Here is a 24,757-nt window from a genome sequence, read left to right as displayed (position 1 = left end):
GTCCGAATCTCAGAGTACTAATTTGCTTTACCATCCGAACTATTGGATGGACTCCCAGAAACCCATTCATTGATCGATATTCTATATTCCCAGTAGTATGTTTCGGGACTAATCCTTCTCTTGGGAAGGATCAAAATCCCCAAATTCGTGAGCTTCTTCGCCCCGTAAGTACTGCAACGGAGTCTGGAATTCCACAAATCCAATATTCGGACTCGACAGCTCGAACCCCATGACCTTCTGCGCTGCAGGCGACCACTTAAGGACCTCCTCCGGACGATTAGCCAAATAAGCGTTCTCCTCCTGCCGATAGAACCCACGCGTGAAGAACATCCCATGGACAATCCTCCGCTCAGCTTCTGTGACATTCGCTCCTCCCGCATGGTACAATCCCCCGAGCATCACCCAGCAATCTGTCACCTCCATCGTTGCCGGTCTAGCTTCATGCAGTAGCGGTGCACGGTCGCCTCCCCACAAATGACTGCCTGGGATCGCCAGTGTGGCGCCGTTGTCCACGGTGGTCTTTACTCCGGGGACCATGAAGGCCATTTCAACATCTGACCCCACGCGATACCCGGTCGCAGTTTGATCTTCGTGGTCGACGTGGTAGTTCTTGTCGTCGCGATGGAGTCGCTGGGCTTTGGCCCCTGGGCCGATGTCAAAGGTCATTGCGATGGTGCACACGGCTTCACTTGTATACGTATGTTTGGTTTCTCCGTAGAAGTTCGATGTGGTCTTATCGACGAATTTGGCCGTCAAGGCGCGGACGAGTGGGTCGACGAGCCAGTTTTCGCGGGCTGTTTGGCTTCGGCCGGCGAGGTTGGCGCAACGGCGTGTTTCAGGAGGGAATAGCTCTCCCTGTTCCTTGTTAGTATTGCTTCAGCTGCGCACTGGTCGTGCCTGGAACTTGCTTTCCAAGGTTTGTCTGCGTCAAGGTATGGTTTTGCCTCCGCATTGACTTTTTGGACTGTTTCCACGTCCGTGAAGTTCTGTATAATACAGCAGCCATCTTGTATGATGGCTTGGATGATGGCCTCTTGGTGGGCGCGGTCGATTCGTTGGATTTGTGGTTGCTTGATAGCCATCTTACTTGCTTTACTTGGCGGTTCACTATGAAACAGTCTTCTGATTTATGTCTGGCAGCCACTCTGCGCTTCTTATCTACTGCTCTATCAGCGTCTACTTTGGGTGATTTTTGTTCGGGCATGCGGATCCGGTGCCAAGAACGGCGAGTCTCCGCATCCTAATAGAACATACACTATATCGAGTAGTCAGGACGTGCTATATACATGAGTGCCAGTGCGAACTGTTAGCCATTATAGAAAGCCCCACTAGCAGACCACCTTCACTTGAAATCAGAGGATTCCATCCTGAGATACAGGAGGTATGGAGACCCGTCAATACAAACCACACTTTTACTTGTACCCATTCATTGGATATGTTCTTTCCCAGCTTGGCCGTTTTGGTATGTGGAGCCGCCGCGAATGGCCCACCAGCTACTCCGCATTCTGATATAGAATCCCCCGTAAGATAGCGGATTAGTCCCGGGATGGCCAATCAATATAGGCCAGTCTATCACTCCTGCAGCGGCGTACATCATGGAGTTTTCCCCGCTTCTGCTGAGGTTATTACCGCATCATGGCATCACCAGCCCGAAGTGGAAGTACCTGCCTTGGTTGTTCTGCCGGGATAGTGCGCTGTGACGGAGTCTTGCCGCAACGTACCCATGCAAGAAGTGCAAGCTAGCTTGCGTGGTGCCAAGCTACCGTCTTCGATTGCCTTAGTTGCGGCCTCGGCCTCGCACACAGCTAGCGCACTCCGAGGGAGAAGACATTCGTGCGCGGCAACATCCTTGTTCTAGGGTGTATCAGTATAGGATATGCGCGGCTCTTCTCTGCTAACTATCCTTCAAGGCAATACTCTAACTTATAACTCGAGGGATCTGCTGAGTACAGCTGCCGATGGTCGCATTTCACCCATGCCAGAAGAGCTCGAACAAAGAATAGAATCCGGCATCGTCGAGATATCGCTAGCGGGCCCTTCCCGATGCATTCAAGCACGTCAAGTCTCGAATACGGGAGCAATTTGACAACCATTGAGTAACATACGGGTTAGATTCTTGAGGGAAAGAGATCATGGATTCCTGGAATAATTGACCTTGAAGATATCCCTGCTCGACTCGTGCAGGCACTCGATCTCTCGAGCCTTGAAAGCTCTCAGTCGTTGACCGAGCCTTTTGATTCTGATCATACAACGCCACTGGTGGTGCTCAATATAGGTGCCTCATGAGCCTTACTGCCTAGCCAACACGAGATATCCCGTTCGAGATGGTGGACTTGAACTTACCTTTCACTAAGTGACTACCGGATCATCATCGATATACCATGATGCCCTTCTCTTCACCTGCACGAGTAAGATCCAAATTGCCATGGGAGACTTTGTACATTCCTAGTGTCTTGAAACCCCAAGGTGAAATTGGGCTCCTATGGAGACGGTGGCATTGCAAAGGTACCCCTTAAGCTTGGCCCATTCGCGATAAGTACCTTCTATCTCCATAGTCGTCAGACTGGAAGCGATAAGTCTGCCAAGGGAGATCGGTGCTCACTTGCGAGCTGTCCCGTGGAAAGGCCACTAGCGGATTGAAATGTTGTCTGCAAGACCTACTCGGAGGTCAAAAAAAAGAAAATCACCAACATATACTCATGGCACTCTTAAAGCTTGTTCCATCCAGGTTGTTGATGGCCGCATGAAAAGCAAAATCCATTATCTTCGAGATATAGAAGGGTTCATTCGTCAGCTTGGACTTCAGAAATGCACCAGATCACCTAAAGTACAGCATGCTGCCCAATATATATATCTTTAGCTGCGAGGCTTGACAGAGTGCACATTTAGGCCGGACAAATTGGGGCCTCTGATACGCCCGAGGCTTCGACTTCTCAATGTAGTACGCTCTCCCAATGACAGACGATATGTTCATTTTTATGCCGACTTGGATGGGGAAGGCGAATGCACAGCCTACAATTTCTTCTCTTGGATGACGGGCCTGATCCTGGTAATAGGCTTGACGATAATCTACAAAATCACTTTCTTCAACCCCTGGCACGATCCCGCGACAGCAGATCTGGTCATTGGGCGAGGAGATTTAAGCACAGACGAGATCAGGCAGCTCAACGCGTGTTTTGAGCGCCCCTCTTGGAGAATACTTAGGTAGTATCTACAGCTGTGGTAGCCCCGGAGACCCTAGTCACCTGAGCCATTTTATGTGTTGGGTACATACAAGGGATGTGCACCGATGTTTATCTGCCGACGGCCCGAAATCAGTAGATCATTGGCAGAGGCGAAGCGAGGCTGAAACGAACTTAATTACTGAGGGCGGGATTGGCCGATCCTCAAACAAAGTGAGATTTGGGCAGAGAGATTGGAGAACAGGTCAAATCCTTAGACCCAAATTTGGGACTGTTGGGGCTGTTGATATGTCGGGTATGGCGGTCAGCGGGTCTGGACCTTCCATCGACCTTTGGTAAACACTGGCAGGGAAAGAGCGACCTTGTGCAACATTCTTCTCAGTAATACAAGGGGCAGAATTAGTTGCTAAGAGTTCGCAGTAATTGTAGATACATGAAGAGCTGCTAGGATGTCAGGAACTTTCGAGTAATATAATTTCTCTATAGAACGTTAAAATATGCAGGACCGTTTGGGATGACAGGTGTGGGGGACACGCGTACGCCTGAGATCGATAAGTGGTGCGGATTGTTTACGGTGGCGCCTGTGGCTTCTTATTAAGTTCTGCCTCTTCCCCCCTGAGCGCTGCATCTTCCCGCTTTCCAACCTCGATTCCACAGTCGCGTTAATCACCATGTCCGAGATCACGCCCGTCGCACAGGTCCCTGCCGCTGAGCCCGAGAAGGCCGTCGAGGCCGTCGAGGCCAACAAGCCCGCAGAAACATCTGCTGGTGAGCCTGCGACTGAAGAAGCCCCCAAGGCCGACGAGCCAGCTGCTGAACCCCCCAAGGATGCGCCTGCTGGTGCTGAGCCAGAAGCGCTTAAGGCCGACGAGAAGCCCGAGGAAAAGAAGCCTGAGCTTCCCGCCTACATCACCAAGATCCCTTCTCTAGCTCAGTTTTTTGAGAAGCTCCCCAAGATCCTCAGCGACACTGGTTACACTGAGATGTGGGGCGTCGAGCTCAAGGACACCGCCGATATTCCTACCGTCAACGTATTGATCAAGTTTCTGCGCGCCAACGAGGGTAACCTTCCAGGTGCTGAGACCCAACTTCGTAAGGCACTTGAATGGCGCAAGGAGGTCAAGCCTCTTGAGCTGGTGGAGTCTGGCAAATTCAGCGCTTCCAAGTACAAAGGCCTGGGTTATTTGACTGCTTACGAGAAGGACGGACGCCCACTGATTTTCACCTGGAACATCTACGGCGCGGTGAAAGACATTGCGAACACATTTGGTGATTCCGACGAGTAAGTAACACACCCCTCCTTTCCCTGAAATGACTACTTATACTAATACACCCTAGATTCGTCAAGTGGCGTGCCGCGCTCATGGAGCTCGCTGTTCAAGATCTCAAGTTGAAGGATGCTACCGAAGTCATCGACTATGATGGTGAGAAGGACCCCTACCAAATGATTCAAGTCCACGACTACTTGAACGTCAAGTTCTTCCGTGTGGACCCTACTGTGCGCACTGCCACCAAGAAGACCATTGATGTCTTCTCGACCGCCTATCCCGAGCTGCTGCGCGAGAAGTTCTTCGTCAACGTCCCCGGCATCATGGGATGGATGTTCTCTGCGATGAAGCTTATCCTGAGCCGCAACACTACTCGCAAGTTCCACCCTATTACCAATGGTGCCAACCTGGCTCGGGAATTCCCGGCTTCTGTCTCGGAGCAAATCCCCGCGGTCTACGGTGGAAAGGGCCCCGCGTTGGATGAGAATGGCCGTACCGTTCAGCTGGTTGAGGATGGTGTTAAGGAGGACAAGCCTGCCGAGGAACCTGTTGCTAAGGCAGAGGCACCTGCCAAGGAGTCTGCTGTTGAGGAGGTCGCCAAAGGGAAGCCTACTCAGGAGGAGCCTGTGACAGAGGATGCTTCCAAGGAGGAGCCGAAGGGAGAGGCTAAGGAGGAAGCGAAGGAAGAGTCCAAGTAAGATGCTCCGTGATGGTTTTGAGGACTATGTTGTGATACCCGAAGGAGCAGTGGCTGATACTCCCCACTCCCAATTTCTGTTTAATTCGTTAGAAACCCGCGTAGTTCTGATCTTTCATTCCTAAAAGCCAGTGAATTCCAGCTCAGAAAAGGTGCTCCAGATATGCAGCATACTATTAGTTCAAATGTTCGATGTTCCCCTTTCAAGCACGGTCGCGCTATATAGTTAAGCTCGTACGGGAAGTCACGGGGACCAACCACGCAGATCTTGACTTTCTTATCGACAAGCTGTGAATCTCCACGCTGGCCAGCCTTCGCTCGTGAGTTCACGACAATCTACGATTCCGAGGGTGCTTGATCTTAGCATGATGCGATTTTCTGCCTGCTAAGTTCTGCAATCATTACCCCACATATCACTCCTTTCGGTCGCGTCGTCCCTCTCTTCGCAACCCGCCAACATGTCCATCTGGAACCCGGACAACATTCGCGACGTCGCCGAATCGGTCGGAATCACCAATCTCAGCCATGACGTGACCGAAAACCTCGCTCGCGACGTCGAATACCGCGTTGCGCAGGTCTTAGAGGAGGCGCTCAAGTCAATGCGCCACGCAAAGCGAACCGTTCTTACCACCTCCGATATCTCCCTCGCCCTTCGGACACTGGATGTAGAGCCCCTGTACGGCTACGAATCTTTGCGGCCCCTTCGTTTCGGAGAAGCTTCGCTGGGCCCCGGCCAGCCATTATTCTATGTCGAAGATGAGGAGGTGGATTTCGAGAAGTTGATCAACGCCCCACTGCCCAAGGTCCCGCGCGAGGTCTCATTTACTGGTGAGTTATCATATGGAGAAAACCCTTAGGGGGAGAAGTCGAAGCCTTCTGACAGATTATAGGCCATTGGCTTGCCGTGGAAGGCGTCCAACCATCCATCCCCCAAAACCCAACCGCAGCCGACTCCCGCAACCTTGAGCTGGCCTCGAAGGGCCCGAATACCAATTCTACATTAGCTGCTATGAGCGGGACTGGCGACCCATCAGTAAAGCCGCTGGTTAAACATGTGCTGTCCAAGGAACTGCAGCTGTATTTTGAGAAGGTCTGCAGCGCGTTTCTGGACGAGACCAGTGAGGACTACCGAACATCTGCGTATGCTAGCTTGCGGGAGGACCCTGGGCTTCACCAACTTGTCCCTTATTTTGTGCAATTCATCTCGGAGAAGGTTACCCACAGTCTCAAAGATGTTTTTGTGCTTACTCAAGTGATGCACATGGCTGAAGCTCTCGTGCAAAACCGCTCGCTCTATATCGACCCATACGTGAGTGACATCCCAGGTCTGCTGTGATATGACCCATAACACTGACAGACACTCTAGATTGCGTCTCTCGTGCCCTCTATCCTAACCTGCCTTATTGGCCGTCAATTGGGTGGAGCACCTGATTTGGCGGAGCAATTCGCTCTTCGTGACCTGGCTGCCTCCCTCCTTGGCCTTGTCGCCAAGAAGTACTCGCACTCCTCCCATATGCTCAAACCACGCCTTGTCCGGTCGTGTTTGAAGACTTTCCTGGACCCTTCGAAGCCATTCGGGGCTCACTATGGTGCTGTCATTGGAATGCAGACCGTCGGAGGTCCCGAAGTGGTGCGCGTGTTACTGATTCCCAACCTGAGCGAATACTCCAAGCTGCTCAGCGATGGAATTGAGGATTCCGTCCGTCGGCCTGCCGCTGAGCGCGTTCTGAACGCTATTACCGCCGTCTTGGCTTCTCTCCAGAAAGCGCAGGGTTCGCTCACCAATGGCCACCCAGCTGCCGTCAACGACGACCTTCGCTCGCGCCTCTCGGAGAAGATCGGCGAGTTAATCGCGGGGCGGATTGCCGACGCGAATGAAGTGCAGCTGGCCCATTTTTGCTCGAGGCCTAAGGAAAATTGTATCTCTGTTTTATGTTTCCCCTTATCTCGGTTTCGATGTACTCACTTGAGGGGAGGTTGCATCCATAGGCAGTGGCGTTCTGAAATGGCGTTTTTGGAGGTGCTAGGCCTAGCAAATGAATCTTTGCTTTTTCCTCAGTCCAGGTCACTAGCTGTATGCCTGTCGTACTAGAGCTCCCCGGAGGGATGTGACCTATCCACTCTGTGGGACTTGGGGGAGTTCATCCTGACTACACAGTCAACCGCATTGAAGTTTATGATATAATTGTACAAGAGCGAGGGGCGACGAAAAGCCTCACCTCAAGTCCGAATGGGTTGTTTGTCTAATTATTGGGACGCAAGACGTCACGCCCCCACTGGTTTCTGGTGTATCTGTAGGCTAGTTTACTGTATTACGCGGAATAAACTAGAACATCTGCAGCTCGGCCCACAGAGAAACCGAGTCTAGCCCCGCATCTCAGCAATGTGAGAACGCAGCTGAACCCTGGAGCTCTCCAGAGGAATTAGGCATGAGGCTCTGGGAGCATGGGTACTGCTCTGCTCGATTACCCCAGGATGTAGTGTAACATCGTCATGGCGGGGAGGATCGCGGGAGCTCCCTTAGCTAAATGATCCAGTCGCGCCTTCCCAACTCCGTCGAATGAGATCCTTTCGATTTCGGGCAAGTCGTCGCTTCTGCCTGTCCACACCGCTCGCGTGGTCACAGCTGAATTTCCAGTCCAGATCGGCTTGGTTAGTTGCTGCTGCTGCTTCGAGGACATCCAATCACCTCAGCCACTGCAGCGTGTGCCTGTGCAGATCTATGTGAGTTGGGATTCCCTGTGTAACTTGTTGCGGGCTCTGGATCCCTGTTTAGCGCCGAGGAGAGGACGCTAACGGATCGCATTTCCCTGATGTCAGACAAAATTTGTTCGTAGCCCCACAGACCACCCCAGGCCCACCGACAAAATCACTCATTGCCAGCCCGCATCTGCTGTCCGACAGCTCGCTTTTGCTTTTCACATCTCCTCAGGTTTGCACCTTGCACCTATAAAAAGGACCTTGCATCAGCCCTCAGTTTCGGAGACCCTGCCAATTTCCCCTTTTTGCCCCCTCCAGTTACTTCGATAACTGTCTTATCGGGCACGAATTGGGCTTTTGGCTGCAAACTCTGACCTCGCCTCGAATTCTCCTTGTCCTGCCGATGTTTACGTTTGTGGCAACGCGCGACCTCGTGCAATTCTAAACTGAAGACCTTTCCCTGCCTTTCATGAGCCCAAAGGATCTTCTGCGATTTCTCTCTAAGCCTGCCAAGTAAGTGCTAGTCCGATGTGATATTGCCCCTCCATGGCTGTGGCCAATCCCAGCATATGAAAACTTTCGTCTTCTTTGCTTTTTGTCCACACGTGGAATTTCCAGGATGTTGATCATATTATGTTTTAATCCACGCCCCTGCATCTTTTCTTTTCTTTCCCTCTTACCAACTCTATTACCTCTTATCACCAATTCTCTGTGCGACTTCGCTGACTTGTGAACTGCAAAAGGCCTCGATAACACGACTCACACCCACACGCCACTTTATACCACCCTTTTTTTAATAAAGCAGATACTCTCGTCTGCTAGACCCATACTTTTACGGGTATCGGCATCTGCCAGGACGAGGGTACTGGACTGACAGTCACAATTCCTTGTTCCATTTTCTACCTCTCCTTCGCCTTTCTACCTCCTTAGCAGCCCTCCTGGCCTGTTAAGCTCACCCTCTGCCTGGCCTGTCCAGTTTTATTTCCGTCCAAGGGCCTTCTCTTCTCAGACGGGCATTGCCCCTGTTCGTCTGGGTAAGTAGACAGTGCTTCTATAGCCTTTTTGTCTCCACCAAATTTCTTGGGCGGTCCTACGTCACCCATCCATTCCAGCAACCCGTTCAATAGGCCATACCAGCAGCCTCGGCTACAAAAATCATCAGCAATGGTCCACATCAACATTCCCCAGAACTACACCCAGTCCCCCTCTTCTTTTGTGGGGACTCCCTCATTGACCATCAATCATGAGGCTACGCAGGATCTCGACTCTTCCAGTGCCTTTGAAGGTGTGTAACTATATTGCAATTGTGTTCCCACGAACTGTCTGCTAACATTCTCCAACCAGGCCCTGAGAAGCTGCTAGAGGTGTGGTTTGCCCCATCCGCTGATGAGCTCGGCGTGGCAGGTCCCGATGGTTTGAAGAAGGTGTCTGGTGAGATCTGGAAAGACATGCTGGATCTCGTCAACTGCCAGGTCCTCTCCGTCGTCTCTTCCGATGACGTTGATGCCTACCTGTTGTCTGAGTCCAGCATGTTCGTCTGGCCTCACAAGCTTATCCTCAAGACCTGCGGCACTACTACTTTGCTATCCGGTCTCCCACGCATCCTTGAGATTGCCACTCTGTTTGCGGGTTTCCCGCGCGCCACGGCACCTCCCTCTCGAGGGATCACGGTTGCCGCAGCCCCATACCGAGTGTTCTACAGCCGCAAGAACTACTTGTTCCCCGATCGCCAGCGAGGCCCGCACCGAAGCTGGCGTGACGAGGTCCGCAACATGGACAAGCTGTTCGCCAATGGAAGCGCCTATATGATCGGCAAGATGAATGGCGAACATTGGTACCTGTATCTGACCGAGCCTTACACCATGCTCACTCCCCCGGCGAGTCCCCAGGAGGATGCCTGCTTCCAAGAGACTGAGACCAAGGTCCTCAGCTTCCCTGAGGCTCGCGCAATCCCCAACAGTGATGAGCATGATGAAACCTTGGAGATCCTCATGACCGACCTGGATGAGGAGAACGCGAAGCAGTTCTATCTAGACAATGCCACCGCCACTGCCGAGAAGACCTATCGGAACTTCGACAAGGAGGAGGGCACAGAGCACCTCGATGTCTTTGGCAATGGTGATGAAGACATTATCGATGGAGGCCGTGTGCTCCCGCCGGAGCTGACTACCGAGGGTCACGCGCTCGGCACTGTTGTTTCTGAGTCGTGCGGTCTGTCCGACGTGTACCCGAAGAGCAAGTTCCCCGATGCTCGCATTGACGCGTACCTCTTCACTCCCTGTGGCTTCTCCGCCAACGGTGTTGTCCCTGCCCCCAACGGCAAGGCCCCGACTCATTACTTCACCGTGCATGTCACTCCGGAGCCACACTGCTCGTACGCGTCTTTCGAGACCAACGTACCGCACTCGCAGAATGGCAAGACCACCGCCGACATTGTTCAGCAGGTTGTGGACATTTTCAAGCCTGGCCGTTTCAGTATCACGGTGTTTGAGACCAAGGCCACCGTCCACGATGTTGATACCGATAGCGCCAGCTTCCACGAAGTGCAGGCTCTTCGCCGTAACCCCAAGAATGAGCTGGTCAAGGGCTACCGTCGGGTTGATCGGATCGTTCACGATCTGAATGGATACGACCTAGTATTCCGCTACTACGAGCGCAACGACTGGAAAGGGGGGGCACCCCGGATTGGTGAGAAGTTTTAGTTCGCTTCTACTTCTCACTTCCGTTTCCTTTAGTCCGTCTGCTGCTTTGTAGTGCTCCTTCTTTGCTTTGTGCTTTCTCTGTTTTCTCCCTCGGTTATTGTGCGAGGATTTTTGAATTCGTTTTTTTTTTTTCAACATTGTACGCAGCGTTGCATACCTTGTGCTTTCATTTCTCTCGTACATTCTGTCTTCGTTCCTGTTCATGTTATTTAGTCAGATTCTTTCTTACCAGTAATATTGTCCTCGCGAAAAGCCTACACTCCCTTGTAAAATCGACCATGTAGAGGTTACTCGAGAGTGGACTTGGATGTAGGCCGACTGTCATTGCTGGGCAATTCGCTAATACTGCGTAGAATGAAAGTGGAAGGCGGTCAGTCCTTAGATGTCTGCCAATCTTATCCGTAGTAGATCGCGATGCCGCGCCTCGTTCAAGCCATTCCCTTATCGGATGCCCGTTCTTGACGTCGGCTGAATAGGACCTTTCTTCGATACGCGACACCTTGAACTGTCTGTGCATCGAAGATCATAATTCTTCTTAGCCCGGGCGCATTGCCCCGTCCAAGCCTGGCCCAACGGCACTGGCACGACTCGTCAAAAGCAGAACATCAAGCTTTGAACCCAGCGACAGAGTCTCAGCTCTCATCTTCACCACTTTTCCGTGGCCACCTCATTCTTTCTTTTCCACGACCCTTCCACGATAGCTCTATCAAAAATGTCCTCACCACCGCCCTCAAATCCGCTCAAGCGGCCTTCCATCTCCTCATCCGCCTCCCAGCCCATCGGCAAGAAAGCACGCATGCATCCCCTCCGACAGACCTCCTTCCCCGCCTCTCTCGACCCAGAACGCAGCTTTGCTGCGACCAGTGATGCAGGTAGCGTCACGGGCAGTTTCACTGGCAGCTTAGGTGGGGCGAGCGCAGATGGCGTCTTCTCTGCAGCGCGCGGTAAGAAGCGCGGCCGCAAGAGCAAGGCGGAGAAAGAGCGTGAAAGGGAGGATGCTATGAGTACCCGGACTGGAGATGCTGGACGTCTTGGATCTGCGGACGGTGAGAGCTCGGTGCGCGGAGGGATGGGTGGAGGCGGCGGCGCGGACGAGGCCGACGAGGAGGACGATGATGACGAGGGCGATCTGCTGGGCCGGGATGAGGGGTCGACGGACGTGGAGGCTGAGAAGAAGAACCTTGCGTACGTACTGCAAGAAGTTATCTTGATAAATGGGTCTATGTGCTAACCTTTTTTGGTGATGCAGGATTCTTGTCGAAGCGTTTAATCCTCAGCAGTCTGAGCGATATGATCTGTTCAAGCGTGCAAAGCTCCGGAAAGAGTCGCTTCGACGTATTGTCAACCATGCCCTGTCACAGTCTGTGCCGGCTAACGTGGTGACTACTGTCAACGGTTTTACGAAGGTCTTCGCCGGTGAAATGATCGAAAAGGCGCGCACCGTCCAGGCTGAGTGGGCAGAGGCGCACGATCAGGCCGCGCGGGCCGCGTTCGAGGCTGAAGAAGAGGCTGCAGAGCGAGCTGCTCAGGCTAAACTGGCTACGTCTACGGAAGCTAAGACTGCCACTCCGACACCCGCTGGTACTCCCGTGTCCCAAAGCAATGGGATCAAGAGAGAGTCGCCCGATCCCAACCGCCCCGGGGTCGCCTCCAGTATTCCGAACAACGTCAGCTCCGCCTCTCCTGCTCCCAATAGTGTCGCTCCCTCTCCATCGTCGACACCTCTACGTCCACGCCGGGAGTTCCGTCTGCCACCGAACCCACACCGTGGGCAGCTATTACCGTCGCACATACGCGAAGCACTGCGTCGTTTCAAGCGTGATGGTGAGAGCGGGGGTGTTGGTTTCTCCGGCCTGAGTATGGACAACTTGCAAGTCAAGGGTGCGTTCACATGGAACTCGGGCACAGTTGGCGGACGCAGACTCTTTCGTTAAAAGTGCAAAGCAATGGCGGACTTCATTGCATTGGCGTTCACGGGTATTGGTGGGATATCTCTTATTCGCTTTCATCTGTTTCTTTCGGCTAATGGCTGGAGGCGTTTCTAGTTTGAGGAATGCTCGCTCCATACATATTAGTGGTGGTTTAGATCTTGATATGACCGTAGTACATACGCCGAACCAGTAATTTGATACCATGAATTTGACATCTACGGAGTCGACCATTGCAAGGCTCGTAACAGCGCTGATCTAAGCTGGATTCTATTTACCTCGCTGATCTAATAATATCTGAATCGAAGATTGAGTTGCAATGCATACTCTACCTATCTACCCTGCTACAGTGGCCTCAAAACTGATATACATCTCGAGTTCCCTTCGTAAGGACAGGCAACAGGCTCAACTTGCGGGGATATAGTTCTGAGAGGTACCACTCTCCTCACCCTGGCCCCCAAGGCGTCCCTTCGTCTTTTTCGCCGGTTTCTCTTGTTTCTCGATGTGCCCTCTCCTCATCAGTCTTGAAACGGTCCGTTGCTGATGGCCTGATGTCCTGCAGCTGCATGAACGTCAGGAAAAATTTTCGAGGTTCCTGCTCCTGATGAGTAGAGGCCACTAGTCCTATCCACATATCCATGTCCGACGTATTAGAAGATAAACAGAGATTTTTTATCTCCAGAGGTGGGAATAAGTTTCCCGGTGGCATTTGAAAGTTCGGCCCTGAGCGTCCAACCTGGCGTCCGGTCTGATTCTGATACCAGACACACTTTAGAGGTGATATCAAATTCATCTTAAAGTAGAGCTGGCATAGACCTGATATCGCTAGCTGCACCGGTATTGTCTTTCTCCTATGAGAGGAGAAATGCTGATACTGTGACGTATTGAACACCTCGGGCGTCCACTGTCTTTTGAAGGTCGGTCTTGAGGGCCGTGAGTGGATATCTTTTCCCTCTGGGAACAGGGATCAATGAATCGCTGTTGGTCGATGATCTGGTGTGGGAGATACTGGCTGCGACACGCTGGCTGAGAATACCTCTCCGAGCTTCATTTCTGCCGTAATCTTCGTCACCACTGTATACTTGTTGGGTAGCGTATGTTACATCTCTGGGCATCATCTCCCTGAATGTTATGCTGCTTGACCTCAGTGACTTCTGGCGCGCGGATAATCAACTTGTCCTAACTCTGTAAGGCCGGTATCGTTCAGAATGCACTATTTCTCCATCGGAGCATGAAGGTGCATTCAGATCATCTTTCTTGAAGACCTCGTATCACTGAGTGATTTTCAATTGAGATGCCGAGTGAGAAGTAACTGGCTGTGGGTGGAATACCAGTTTGCAGGGAAATATTGGGTGGAGGTATTCTTGGATGATGCTGGATTGGTTATTGGGATCCATGTATAAGTCGACGGGGATCTGCTTGGCTGTGGTGTTGAAGACTATTTGACCGGAAGCCGAAGTCCCAGATACAGTCTCAGGCCTTGGAAATAGCTGAGAAGACAGAGACCAGTTGGTTCTTCAGCCTTTCTTATCGCTCAGTTCCTTGTCAGAAGCTGATTTCATCTCTCCATGGGACCTCTTAAATTGGATATTGAAAGACTCGCGTTGTAATTCAGATTGTGAGTTTTGACCAGAGCTTAACGCATAGCGAAAGTTCTGGCCATTGTCATTCTTTGAGCTTCCGAGATTACTCTCATCATCATCACCTTCGCGGCCAGTGGCAGTAGTCGGGAAATTTTCATGCCTAGACCGGACTATGTCTCGATCTGGGGGCGCTGATCTCGACGCAATCGAACCACTAAGGGCGGGGGTGCTTAGCACAATTAAGACATTCCACGTCATTCCCTATATCCTAATTGAGGTAGATGTCCTGGAAATTGATGGAAAACACGTAGGTGATGCGATTAGAATCCATGAGGAATGTAAGCACAAGCCCTGTCTCAGCGGCGATATCGAGCTGCCCGGATCATGATTCATTTGTGCTCCCACAAGCGCAGCAGTGAGTTCACAAGTCCATATTAAAATTCCCTCCCTGGTACACAACCAAAAGCAAGTTCTGACCAATCTATTTGCAAAAGACCATATGCAGTGAGAACCATGTACGAGTATGTTTTGGCGTTCCGATAGAGTCAACGATCTATACCAAATCTAGCCCTATATCACAATCCCGCTGCAAGGGCCATCCACCCACCATTTCCGTGCTATTCTGCGCGCAGGGGCTCAAGGCTCAGATCCAGCGGTTCACAAATTGCACATATCTATGCCTTTGCATAATTCATACATACACCCGTGTGTTTCGATCAGCAATGCGCGCCCCCCAGCCCATACAGGAGGTAATTCCAGCCCTTTCAGCCTCCCCACATACGCGCAGCTCAAATGCCTTTGATCGCACAATCCACCTTGCAAACACAGTCATTACTATGCACCCGTCCCTGTAAATGATTTTAGCCTGTGAAAACTAAAGCAGTCCTCCTATTGGAACCCCTTCCTTCTTGGCGGGTTTCACGCATCCCCTATCGTCTGGTTTGCAATCAGTTTCTCTTGACTGGCAGTGACGCCGTGGTTTTCCATTCTTGACTTCCTTCATTTACAATGTTCTTTGAGTAAGCACCGTTGGTATCTATACAGTCCTTCGTGGCCTCGTCCCTGGCCATCTTGGCTGTCTGAGACTCTGGGTCGGCGCTCTCTGGATATTGGGCGTTTCTGCCTTTTATGAATTGAATACCTCATCTTGCCTTTGCTCTAACCTTGAATCATGCCTATCTTCCAATCGACGCATATTTATTCCCGGTTGAGGGAGTCGATTCCCGCAGTGATGCCGTGGAATCAAGGCGACCCGGCTATGAAAGGCGATCCTCGAAAGAGTGTCAAATGGATTGATGTATGAACCTCATACTTCCGAGACCAGCTATGACAGTATGATGAACAGCTACTAACTTCTATTCAACAGGGCCTACGTGGCATCGCATCTTTCCTGGTAGTACTCACTCACCTCGCTCGAGCATGGGACTACGACCTCTTCTCACCACGCGATAACGAAAATGCTACCCCCCAAATTCTACAATGGCCTATCTTACGAATCCCCTGGCAGGGTCGGATAGGCGTCACTATCTTCGCCTTTCTGACCGGATATGTTTGCGCCCTTAAACCTCTTAAACTATCCCGCAACGGCGATAAATTAGGATCCTTCACAACCGTCGCTCAAAGCGCATTCCGTCGACCTCCTCGCTTGATACTCCCCGCAACTATTGCACTGATCATATCATGGACACTGGCTCAATTCGGCGCATTTGTCGTAGCCAACCGCTCAGATTGCTGGTGGTGCCGATATGCAGCACCTGAAGTAGAGGACTCGATCTGGAAAGAGATTGTACGACTTGGCGGGAATTTCCTAACCACTTGGACGACGGGGTACATGGCCTACGATGATCACCAATGGACTTTGCTGCCGCTTCTGCTCGCCTCCATGCTGGTCTACCTCGTTCTGGTGGCGACCATGTATGTGCGGTTTCGGTATCGGATGTTGGTCTACGTGGGCTTGATCTTGTATTTCCATCAAGACGCCGCCAAGAACACTGGTAAGTGCCCAACTCTTCTCCATATCAGGTCAATCAAATGAAGCCCCAGAGAAGCCACTAACAGAGCCCCAGAAACATTCCAAATGCAAGCCATCTACGGCATGCTCCTCAGCGACCTCTCATACAACGCAACCCTGAAGACCTGGACAACCAACCACCCATATCTCCGCCGGGCGATCTCTGCCCCGCTCGCAATTCTGGGGCTGTTCATTGCCTCCTACCCAGGTGACCATCCTGAATGGGCCTCCTGGTCCAGGCGCATGCTCGACGCAGCGCAGTATCTCTTCCCACCCGACGTGAACATCGGCAAGCGCTACACGGCTGTCGGAGTAGACATGATCATCCTCTCGATCTTCTTCTCTCCTGCCACTAAGGACTTCCTCTCCAACAGACTCCTTCTCTGGCTCGGGAAGCAGAGCTTCGCTGTCTACCTGATCCACGGGACCATGCTGCGCGTGGTGCTTTGCTGGATGCTCTACGGCATCAGTGGGCAGCCGTGGGAGGGTGGGGAGGCGGGGACGGACGAGGAGCGAGAGTGGCTGCCCTTGCGGCCTCCGTGGGTTGTGGGGCTGAGTATTCCAGTATGGATTGTGCTGGTTTACGTTTGTGCGGCGGCTTGGACGACTTATGTCGATCCGTTCTGTGCCGCGATGACGGCGAAATTGGAGAAGGCGGTGTTCGAGGATGATAAGGAGGCGTTGCCTTTACCTGCTGTTTCGATTCCGATGCAGACTGCTTGAGCTGGGTAGGATTGAGTTTGAATATGCTTGTTTATATGGGGTTGGGATTCTGGAATGGTGGCGTCTAACGGGAGTTCTGGTTTTGGATCGCACTGAATACTAACGGGCCAAAATCATGAAGACGACAACACGGATGAGACTACTCCTGTGACCGATCCTACGGCCGCTTCTACGACCGCTGGAGAGAGCTCTCCTAACCCGCCTTCTGTCCCTGCCAACGGGGATGTTTCAGTCCGCACATACGCCAAGGAATTTGTGAAAGATTTCTCGAAGGGGAGCGCATTTTCCACCATGTTACGCAATGGTTCACATGGGCTGAAAGGAGACCTCCAGGGCTTCAAGTGACTCAAGTCCGTTGAGGAATGAGATTTGTCGGGGTCTCCGGCCTTCCTCTGTTATTTTGTCCCTTTCTTCTCTCCGAGAACCTCAGCGAGATGAGGGCAGGGGAGGAGGGTTTTCATACAGATTATGTGAATATTACAATGACATAATTTAGACCCATTTAAGTTCAAAGGGGAGCTCCTGTAGCTCATTGACAATTGAAGGCGAGCTCGAACCCTACTTATCCAAAAGATTTGAGGCAGAAAGATGTCATGAGTTCAAGTTCGCGTACATGATGAGATTCATTTGGAAGATACAAGAAAGATCTTTTATACCAAATTGAGTAAAAAGTAGGAGATTATATGAGTAAGTGTAATTGAATCTGAAATACACCGTAGAACGTGAAATGCCAAAGTGCCGAGTACAGAGCGATATTTTACAGTTTATACAAATGCATAGAATATTCCGTCTTGGAGAAGAGCAATCCGCTGTCCATCTCCGTCACAGAATTGGCTTTCCCAAATCTGCCTTTTTCCCAATTGCCCCTCTAATGAGAGTCTTGCTTAGCAGCCTTCTTAGCTAAAAGATGCTTCTGGTGGGCCCGAATCCGCTCTTCATTTCGTCGTAAGCGGTCCTCGGTAGCTTCAGCAAATTTCGCTTCCTCGGACTTGAGCAGTGCGCGCAATTCCTTCTCTGTCTTCCGGGGTGGAGGGGGCAAGCGATCCATCGCGGAGTTTGGTCTGGCTGCCTGAGGCGTTATTGGCCAATTTGCGGACCTCCTCGCTGACGGTTGAGAAATACTTCAGAACCTGATCAATGACACTTTCCTTGCCGGTGCTCGAAGCGCCGTTCCCGGTCTTCATATCGGCGTGGGCACGGTCCAACAGTCGCTCCAAATTGGTTTTGTTGGGGGCAGATGCGTTGAGCATAGTGGGAAATTGCGCCAAGCCCAAGCGCCGGCGCCACCTAGGGCTGTTGACTATCGCCGACTGGACAGCAGCCCAGACACCTGTGGAAGCAAAGTACAGCTGAAGGGCAGCGGGCTGGAACATCATGAAGAGAAGTGTTATACCAGGGAGGATATACGGGAGTCCCTTCCCGACTGGGCCATTCAGCATTCCCATAGAGCCACTCGAGGCTCCTCTCTGTAGCGAACATGTTAGTACAATTAACCTTTTCTCACATCGAGCATATGAAGTTCACTGACAGCAAGACTGAACCCCACGGCTAGGGCACTAATAATAGGAAGCATATTGGTGGGATCCCTGACAGTCAGATCAGTGATCCACAAGAAACTCTCGTCGGCAAGTGCTGGCACAGGAAGCGATGCCATGCCATTCACGAGTCGATACATGCCGAAACCAAGGGGAATCTGAAGCATGGGGACAAGGGACTTCATAGCAGAGATACCATGAGCCTTTCGCAAGTCTCTTAATTCCGCAACCTTTCTCTGAGCGTCGAGCGTCTTCCCTTCTTTTTGGAGTCGTATGTAGTCGGATCGGATGGGCTCCTCGATGTGTTTGATTGCCGCTAGTTTGGCCCCGTTATCCGAGGCCTGAAAGAAGGGCCTCAGGAGCACTGCGCGGGTCAGAATACCCATGATGACGATGCTGCTGACCCAGGAAAACCCGAGCGAAAGGTGGATGTGTTCCGTAAGCCACTCCATAGTCGCAGTAAAACCCCAGCCATAGTCCAGACCAAGTTCTTTCAGGTACCCGATATGCTCGGGAATAGAGGTAATGTCGATTGAGGAGAGATCATTGACGGCGGGGGCTGGAGTGCTCGCGTTCGCGTCTGCGGCGGCGGAGGGGGCAGTTGAGGTGGTGGAATTGAATCGCACGGCCCCGAGGGCTGTGATTGCTGGAGCTGGGCGCCATGTTGCTGTCTTAGTGAGTCCGGAGCCTAATTGACCTTGCGAGCCGGGCAGCCGAATGCCAGAGAGGCGAAATGAAGATATCTGTATGGGTCAGTCGATCTCCGATTGCGCGCGGAAGTTGATTTCGGGACACATAGGCACATACGGATCTTGATGACCGGAATGGAGTGGCTAGACGTTGCCGAGTGACCGAAGCAGCCATTTGAGGTGCCCGAAGGCCAGCAACACCAACCATACTGCAAAAGGAGTGAATCTGGTTGTTTGGATCGGCTCAGAGAAGACGGGCTGCGTGAAAATTGTCGGTCATTTTCTGCCAGGCGGTGAAACACCGACATGCGACTTGTAGTACAATTACATCTCGAGTACACAAAAAAAGGAAAGTACTAAAAGTGCGAGTGAAAACACTGGGGGTATTCATTTGCTTAACGCAATACGGAGAGCCGTTCGCCAGACGCCGATAATGATTCTATGTACATGCAATTCCCCTGCTTCGCATCCCATGAACTAGCATTGTTTGGAACCCCATACTTGCTCTTCGTGCTCGGAGGAAGTTTCGGCAGGTGATGAGCCATGCGCCTGATTTCGCTGAAAGCTCTATTTTGTATTATCCATTCCGTCAGATGTTGTGTGGTAGTTGCGCTTTTTTGTCGGGGGGATGTTTTTGGTGGTAATTTGATCATCTCGTCGCAAGTATTCTCGTGACCCCAGGAGTCCTAGCAGGCCCAACCGCTCTTCATACAGCATTTCATACATATAAAGAGCACATGGGTGGTGATTTAAAGGCCAGCAGCCCAGGTTCGGCGCGAGCCTCCCTGGACCTCGACTCCAGGGCCCATAGGACGAGCTCGGCGCCAGGTTGGGAGCACCTATTGCAGGATTGAATGATCAGAAACTATACAAGCATAGAAACGCCTTTTTCTTTTGTTTTTTACAAGATTAGATACATACCCGCGTGTTAGACCAGCCCAATCGATAAGCTACTTCATGGGCGAAGAGCTCACCGAAGCCGAGCATGAGACCGTTCATGAATGGCAGCACCAAGTTGATAGCGGCCCCACGAACAACATGCCAGATACCAAGAGGCCGGTAGAGGATCAATGGTGAGCTTTCAGCAGACGAGGAAGTAGAGGAGACACCTGGAGCCTCAGCATCTGGAGACTCCGCGGGCGAAGACTCCTCGGCATAATCGGACCAGGTCCCCACGTTAGAAGGAAGCTCGAACTCGGAAGAGCTAGAGCCCTCACCCGTGGCAGATCAGGAGGGTGATGACCAGTGCGAGGCATTTTGAGAAGCGATGGGAAGGAGACTGGAGAGAACGAAAGTGTGGGGAAGAGAACAGCCGCGATGCCGATAAACACCTTCAGTCCGCGGGATGCACACGTGACCGCGCAGTCGTCGGGAATCCTTAATGGGGTCTACCCCTACAGGGTTGAAATGCCGAACTGGCAGACGCTCAGGCACGGTACATGAACTGGGATAGACAGGCCGTGTAGCTTCGAATCAAGGAGTTGGAAAATGGTATTATACAGGACACTATTCAGCTGGACTTTTTTATCCGCACCTACCAAGGCAGGTTTCAAGGATCTAGCCGCTTTTCTGGGGTTGTTGGGAGAGCACGTAGACTCAGGCTCAGTAATCAGATCACTAAGTGGGCAGGGAGCATTTCATCAACGTCCTACTCTTATTGATGCCGCGTGCCAAATCCTCTAAATATGGTCTCAAGGTGAACATTACAGAATCAGGATTCATTCCTAGATCAAGAGCCCGTATACCAGTCTGGAGGATGAGATGTGGATACATGATACCAGCTTTGGGATGGCTTCACTACGCTGGAAAGTTCAAGCTGGAGGGTTGAGAAAGGTAACTAACGAAAATTAAAAGTATTGCTAGTATCTGGAGAAAAAAGTCTGACCAGGTGAATATTATCCAACCCTGGTGTCAAGTTCTGTAAATAGATATTGTGCCTTTAGATATGGTAGCCAGCGCCACTTCGGGTCTTGCGCTTATATGTACTGCTGCATAATTCATACTGGAGGAACTTTCCATGATCAGGCCTCTATATTATCCAGCTCACAAACCTATCCGCTAGCTTCGAATATAAGGAGCAAGTCGGCCTCGTTTGCCCAGTTGCAACTGTTGAAATTGATTTCCCGATTCCCAAAACATCAGGTTGATTGCCTGAAGCCTAAGGTCTAGTGTAGCGGAAGATCCATCATCCGGGCCCGGCTGACCAATTGCAGTGACGTACCTGCCCGCAGGTGTTTGGTTGGTGATTCCAACTCAGCTTGCCTGTCCTTTCAGTCAACGCATTACCAGACCTTCTTCGCCGTGAAAACAGCTCTTTTTCATACGTGCCCAAGCTTTACCTCCATTACGCTACATTCCCCTCCATCACAGCCTCGGTGTTTAGCTCCAATATGGATAACTACCCCGCAGAGCAAGATGAGATCGTCTCTCAGTTTTGCGCTATGACGGGAGTTCAGCCCTCACAGGCAAGTTTTCCGTGATTGTGTGTAGGCTTGCTTATTTACTTATCTTTGAACGTCTACTGCAGGCAATCGAATACCTTTCTGCGAATCATGGCGATATTGAAGCCGCCGTGACCGAATTCTTTGCCGAGCAGGACGAAGCCTTGCAGGATGCTAACCCTGGTGGTGGACAACGCCTTGGAACTGAAGAATCATCTGCTGGAGCTGCAGCCGGACGAACCCTTGGTGGTAGCGGTATGCCTGCATCTACCGGTTCCGGATCAGCATCCACCTCGAAGCGAGCGGCCCCAAAAAAGAGATTTGCAACACTGGGCGACTTCGCATCACAAGGCGCGGATGATTCTTCGGAGGAGGATGGCTCAGTGGACCAAGATTTCTTCGCCGGTGGCGAGAAGTCTGGATTGGCCGTACAGAACCCGGATGACTTGAAGAAAAAGATTCTCGAAAAGGCTCGAAGGTGAGTCCTGATATGCTTCGCAACGAGAAACGAGAAACGCGTGGATATCAGTTCTAATTTTTGACAGAGCTCAACCCCCTCCGGCAGAAGAATCCCAGCCCCGTCCGTCACACTTCACCGGAACGGCGCGTACCCTTGGCGGTGATGAGGCCCCCAGCCGTGTTATCGAAGATCCCTCCGGGCCAGCTCCTCAGCGACCGCAGCGCGTGCAGCGCACTCTCCATTTCTGGAGCGATGGATTCTCAGTGGATGACGGAGAGCTTTACCGATCAGACGATCCACGGAATGCGGAGATTCTAGAGGGCATTCGCCAAGGCCGTGCGCCTCTTGCGATCATGAATGTTCAAGCAGGGCAAGAAGTTGACGTGGAACTCAAGCAGCATGAAGAGAAATATGTCAAGCCAAAGCCCAAATACAAGCCTTTTTCAGGTGTTGGTCAACGGCTTGGAAGCCCCACTCCTGGGGTTCCAAGCCAAGCCTCCACGCCTTCATCTACCACCCCTGCTAACTCGTCTGAGTCTGCTGCACCACCGCAGCCTCCTATTGACGAGTCGCAACCAACCGTCACACTCCAGATCCGGCTTTGTGATGGGACTCGTCTGACTTCTCGCTTCAATACCACTGCCACGATTGGCGATGTGTACGGATTCGTTGGGGCGGCTTCACCTGACAGCCGGAGTCGGGAATGGGTCTTGATGACTACATTCCTAGTCAGGAACTTAATGACCGGGACGTGACACTTGGCGACCTTCCGGACTTCAAGCGTGGAGGTGTTGTCGTTCAGAAGTGGAAATAAAAAAGCATCTATGGTACCATAGATTCAATATCCGCGGGTAATGGGTTCACGCCCAGGTTCGAGAATTGATTTCCAAGGCTTTATATTATTGGCCTCGCAGCTTGTGTTGCTATGATCCGATAGGCAGCTTAATAGGTCCCTCGAGACCATGTATGAATGAACAAAATGACCATGAATTTCGACGCTCCTTGGCTCTTCAGAAGCCATAGCTGATTACCTAGAGCCAGTACAGATCCCTGGGGCGGTACAAGGAAAGGAAGTGATCTTATAGTAAAGCTACATTGGTGTTCCCTTACTGGTTAGTTCAAGTACTAACGACGATACCAACCTCAAGAAGCCCGAGTGCACTCATAGTTACAGTATGCGGCGTTTTAGTCAGAGGCAGATTGATAAGCATCCAAGCCGAATATCGGCTTCCCCCACCTTCTCCAGTCTAAAAGTCGCTCTTACTCCCATCTTCATTGCCACAGAGCCCTGCATCAATATGCCTCTTGACGGCGTCAAGAATATCGTTCTTGTAAGTTCCCATCTGCTACCATGTGCAATCCCAGGCACATCCAGGGAAGCCAGTACAGTCTGGTTATATCGCCGCAAAAAAAAATATCTTATCGATAACATTGCATGCGCCGACTGCTACTATTACCAGCAGAAGGCCCTGGCAATCACGGCTGGCAACCACAGGCGGAGTTCCGTTACCCAGCTCATCGCGCTAACCTTTATCTTAGGTATTATCTGGCAAAGGTGGCGTGGGCAAATCATCAGTAACCCTCCAACTCGCCCTCGCCCTCTCTCTCCAAGGCAAATCTGTCGGCATCCTCGACATCGACCTCACCGGCCCCTCAATCCCGCGCCTCGTCGGCCTCGAAGATGCGAAAATCACTCAATCCCCCCAAGGCTGGCTCCCCGTCTCCGTCCATGAGCCCATAACCGCAGAAGAATCCACTTCCTCCGCCTCCGCGCCCCCTCGCGGCTCCCTCCGCTGCATGTCCTTGGGCTTCTTGCTGCGCGATCGCGGCGATGCGGTTATCTGGCGTGGACCTAAGAAAACCGCCATGATCCGCCAGTTCCTGTCTGACGTCTCCTGGGGCGCAACAGATTACCTCCTCATTGATACCCCACCAGGAACCAGTGACGAGCATATTGCGCTTGCTGAACAGCTTCTCACGCTATTCTCTACGGATCCTGTGATTGCGGCGCAGAGCTCGTTGCCGCGCCTGGCGGGTGCGGTGCTGGTTACGACGCCGCAGGCGGTTGCTACGTCCGATGTGCGGAAGGAGGCGAATTTCTGTGTTAAGACTAGTATTCCCGTGCTCGGGGTTGTGGAGAATATGTCAGGTTATGCGTGTCCGTGTTGTGGAGAAGTGAGTAATCTTTTTTCCAGCGGCGGGGGCGAGGTTATGGCGCAGCAGCTGGGGATTCCCTTCCTTGGTAAGGTGCCTGTTGATGTGAAATTCGGGGAGTTGGTGGAAGGGAAGCCGGAGGCGGAAAGTGATGAGGACGAGGGCGATGGAAACAGCGAAGGCGCGCAGCAGCAGGACGTTCTTGCTGAGCCGGATCAGAGGCCGTTGGTTGAGAAGTATAAGGAGGGTTGGTCTTATCCTCGCTTTGAAGGATTTGCAGCCACCATCATCAGTGGTATACAGGCCACTACTCCTGCCTAATAGGTTATTTAGATTTCGAGGCATCGCATTGCATTAGGAGGGCGTTTTTTCATTTACATTTTCCGCTTATAACAAGACAGACCAGGTTCATGAGAGCTCGCAAGTTAGAAGTGCATATAAAAGTGTGGATTCAATCATCATCATCCCAAAGCAATAAAAAAAAATCGTGAGAGCGTGAGGTCATTAAGTGCGTTAGTCATTATCATTATCATCATCGTCGTGCCATGATGTGCTTGGTGGCTTGTGGTGGCCAATCAAGGTTTACTGTTCGCATTATGCTCTAGCATGGCTCGCAAACGATCCTCCGCAGACTGTAGGGCTGGCTGAGAGTCTGGCCCGGCCATACGAGCCGTCCACTTGATC

General features: G+C 51.8%; 11 protein-coding genes across 11 annotated transcripts; 7 read left to right on the top strand and 4 right to left on the bottom strand.

The window, feature by feature from the left end:
* Positions 1-108: 108 nt before the first annotated feature.
* On the bottom strand, positions 109-1,082 carry N7468_008300 (phytanoyl-CoA dioxygenase family protein; the record flags this gene model as incomplete). The annotated part of the gene is made up of 2 exons (XM_058477596.1): positions 109-855; positions 909-1,082. The coding sequence occupies 2 exons, from the start codon at positions 1,080-1,082 to the stop codon at positions 109-111; spliced, it is 921 nt and encodes a 306-aa protein (XP_058327941.1).
* A 2,771-nt stretch (positions 1,083-3,853) lies between these two features.
* sfh5 (CRAL/TRIO domain protein) lies at positions 3,854-5,148 on the top strand (the record flags this gene model as incomplete). The annotated part of the gene is made up of 2 exons (XM_058477595.1): positions 3,854-4,464; positions 4,521-5,148. 2 exons carry the CDS (start codon positions 3,854-3,856, stop codon positions 5,146-5,148), a joined length of 1,239 nt encoding a protein of 412 aa, XP_058327940.1.
* A 457-nt stretch (positions 5,149-5,605) lies between these two features.
* Positions 5,606-7,058, top strand: N7468_008298 (TATA-binding protein-associated factor TAF6; the record flags this gene model as incomplete). Its single annotated transcript, XM_058477594.1, has 4 exons — positions 5,606-5,975; positions 6,038-6,456; positions 6,514-7,026; positions 7,053-7,058. 4 exons carry the CDS (start codon positions 5,606-5,608, stop codon positions 7,056-7,058), a joined length of 1,308 nt encoding a protein of 435 aa, XP_058327939.1.
* Positions 7,059-9,011: 1,953 nt separating this feature from the next.
* On the top strand, positions 9,012-10,549 carry N7468_008297 (adenosylmethionine decarboxylase SPE2; the record flags this gene model as incomplete). The annotated part of the gene is made up of 2 exons (XM_058477593.1): positions 9,012-9,132; positions 9,192-10,549. 2 exons carry the CDS (start codon positions 9,012-9,014, stop codon positions 10,547-10,549), a joined length of 1,479 nt encoding a protein of 492 aa, XP_058327938.1.
* A 712-nt stretch (positions 10,550-11,261) lies between these two features.
* N7468_008296 (transcription initiation factor TFIID subunit 11 family protein) lies at positions 11,262-12,483 on the top strand (the record flags this gene model as incomplete). The annotated part of the gene is made up of 2 exons (XM_058477592.1): positions 11,262-11,734; positions 11,799-12,483. The coding sequence occupies 2 exons, from the start codon at positions 11,262-11,264 to the stop codon at positions 12,481-12,483; spliced, it is 1,158 nt and encodes a 385-aa protein (XP_058327937.1).
* A 439-nt stretch (positions 12,484-12,922) lies between these two features.
* On the bottom strand, positions 12,923-13,270 carry N7468_008295 (uncharacterized protein; the record flags this gene model as incomplete). Its single annotated transcript, XM_058477591.1, has 1 exon — positions 12,923-13,270. The coding sequence occupies one exon, from the start codon at positions 13,268-13,270 to the stop codon at positions 12,923-12,925; it is 348 nt and encodes a 115-aa protein (XP_058327936.1).
* A 1,961-nt stretch (positions 13,271-15,231) lies between these two features.
* N7468_008294 (acyltransferase family protein) lies at positions 15,232-16,794 on the top strand (the record flags this gene model as incomplete). Its single annotated transcript, XM_058477590.1, has 3 exons — positions 15,232-15,357; positions 15,427-16,054; positions 16,127-16,794. The coding sequence occupies 3 exons, from the start codon at positions 15,232-15,234 to the stop codon at positions 16,792-16,794; spliced, it is 1,422 nt and encodes a 473-aa protein (XP_058327935.1).
* An 868-nt stretch (positions 16,795-17,662) lies between these two features.
* Positions 17,663-19,226, bottom strand: N7468_008293 (membrane insertase OXA1; the record flags this gene model as incomplete). Its single annotated transcript, XM_058477589.1, has 4 exons — positions 17,663-17,863; positions 17,892-18,260; positions 18,323-19,072; positions 19,137-19,226. The coding sequence occupies 4 exons, from the start codon at positions 19,224-19,226 to the stop codon at positions 17,663-17,665; spliced, it is 1,410 nt and encodes a 469-aa protein (XP_058327934.1).
* A 541-nt stretch (positions 19,227-19,767) lies between these two features.
* N7468_008292 (TOM13-domain-containing protein) lies at positions 19,768-20,274 on the bottom strand (the record flags this gene model as incomplete). The annotated part of the gene is made up of 3 exons (XM_058477588.1): positions 19,768-19,857; positions 19,940-20,167; positions 20,236-20,274. The coding sequence occupies 3 exons, from the start codon at positions 20,272-20,274 to the stop codon at positions 19,768-19,770; spliced, it is 357 nt and encodes a 118-aa protein (XP_058327933.1).
* Positions 20,275-21,408: 1,134 nt separating this feature from the next.
* Positions 21,409-22,733, top strand: N7468_008291 (protein phosphatase regulator SHP1; the record flags this gene model as incomplete). Its single annotated transcript, XM_058477587.1, has 4 exons — positions 21,409-21,449; positions 21,509-21,937; positions 22,005-22,577; positions 22,649-22,733. The coding sequence occupies 4 exons, from the start codon at positions 21,409-21,411 to the stop codon at positions 22,731-22,733; spliced, it is 1,128 nt and encodes a 375-aa protein (XP_058327932.1).
* Positions 22,734-23,217: 484 nt separating this feature from the next.
* Positions 23,218-24,394, top strand: N7468_008290 (Mrp/NBP35 family ATP-binding protein; the record flags this gene model as incomplete). The annotated part of the gene is made up of 2 exons (XM_058477586.1): positions 23,218-23,250; positions 23,459-24,394. 2 exons carry the CDS (start codon positions 23,218-23,220, stop codon positions 24,392-24,394), a joined length of 969 nt encoding a protein of 322 aa, XP_058327931.1.
* Positions 24,395-24,757: the final 363 nt, after the last annotated feature.

Source organism: Penicillium chermesinum (assembly GCF_028974085.1).
Source record: "Penicillium chermesinum strain IBT 19713 chromosome Unknown utg000006l:1.0-2335141.0:1.0-2336784.0, whole genome shotgun sequence".
Taxonomy (NCBI): domain Eukaryota; kingdom Fungi; phylum Ascomycota; class Eurotiomycetes; order Eurotiales; family Aspergillaceae; genus Penicillium; species Penicillium chermesinum.
The sequence above is the reverse complement of the archived record's forward strand: the minus strand, read 5'-3'. Positions and strand labels throughout refer to the sequence as shown.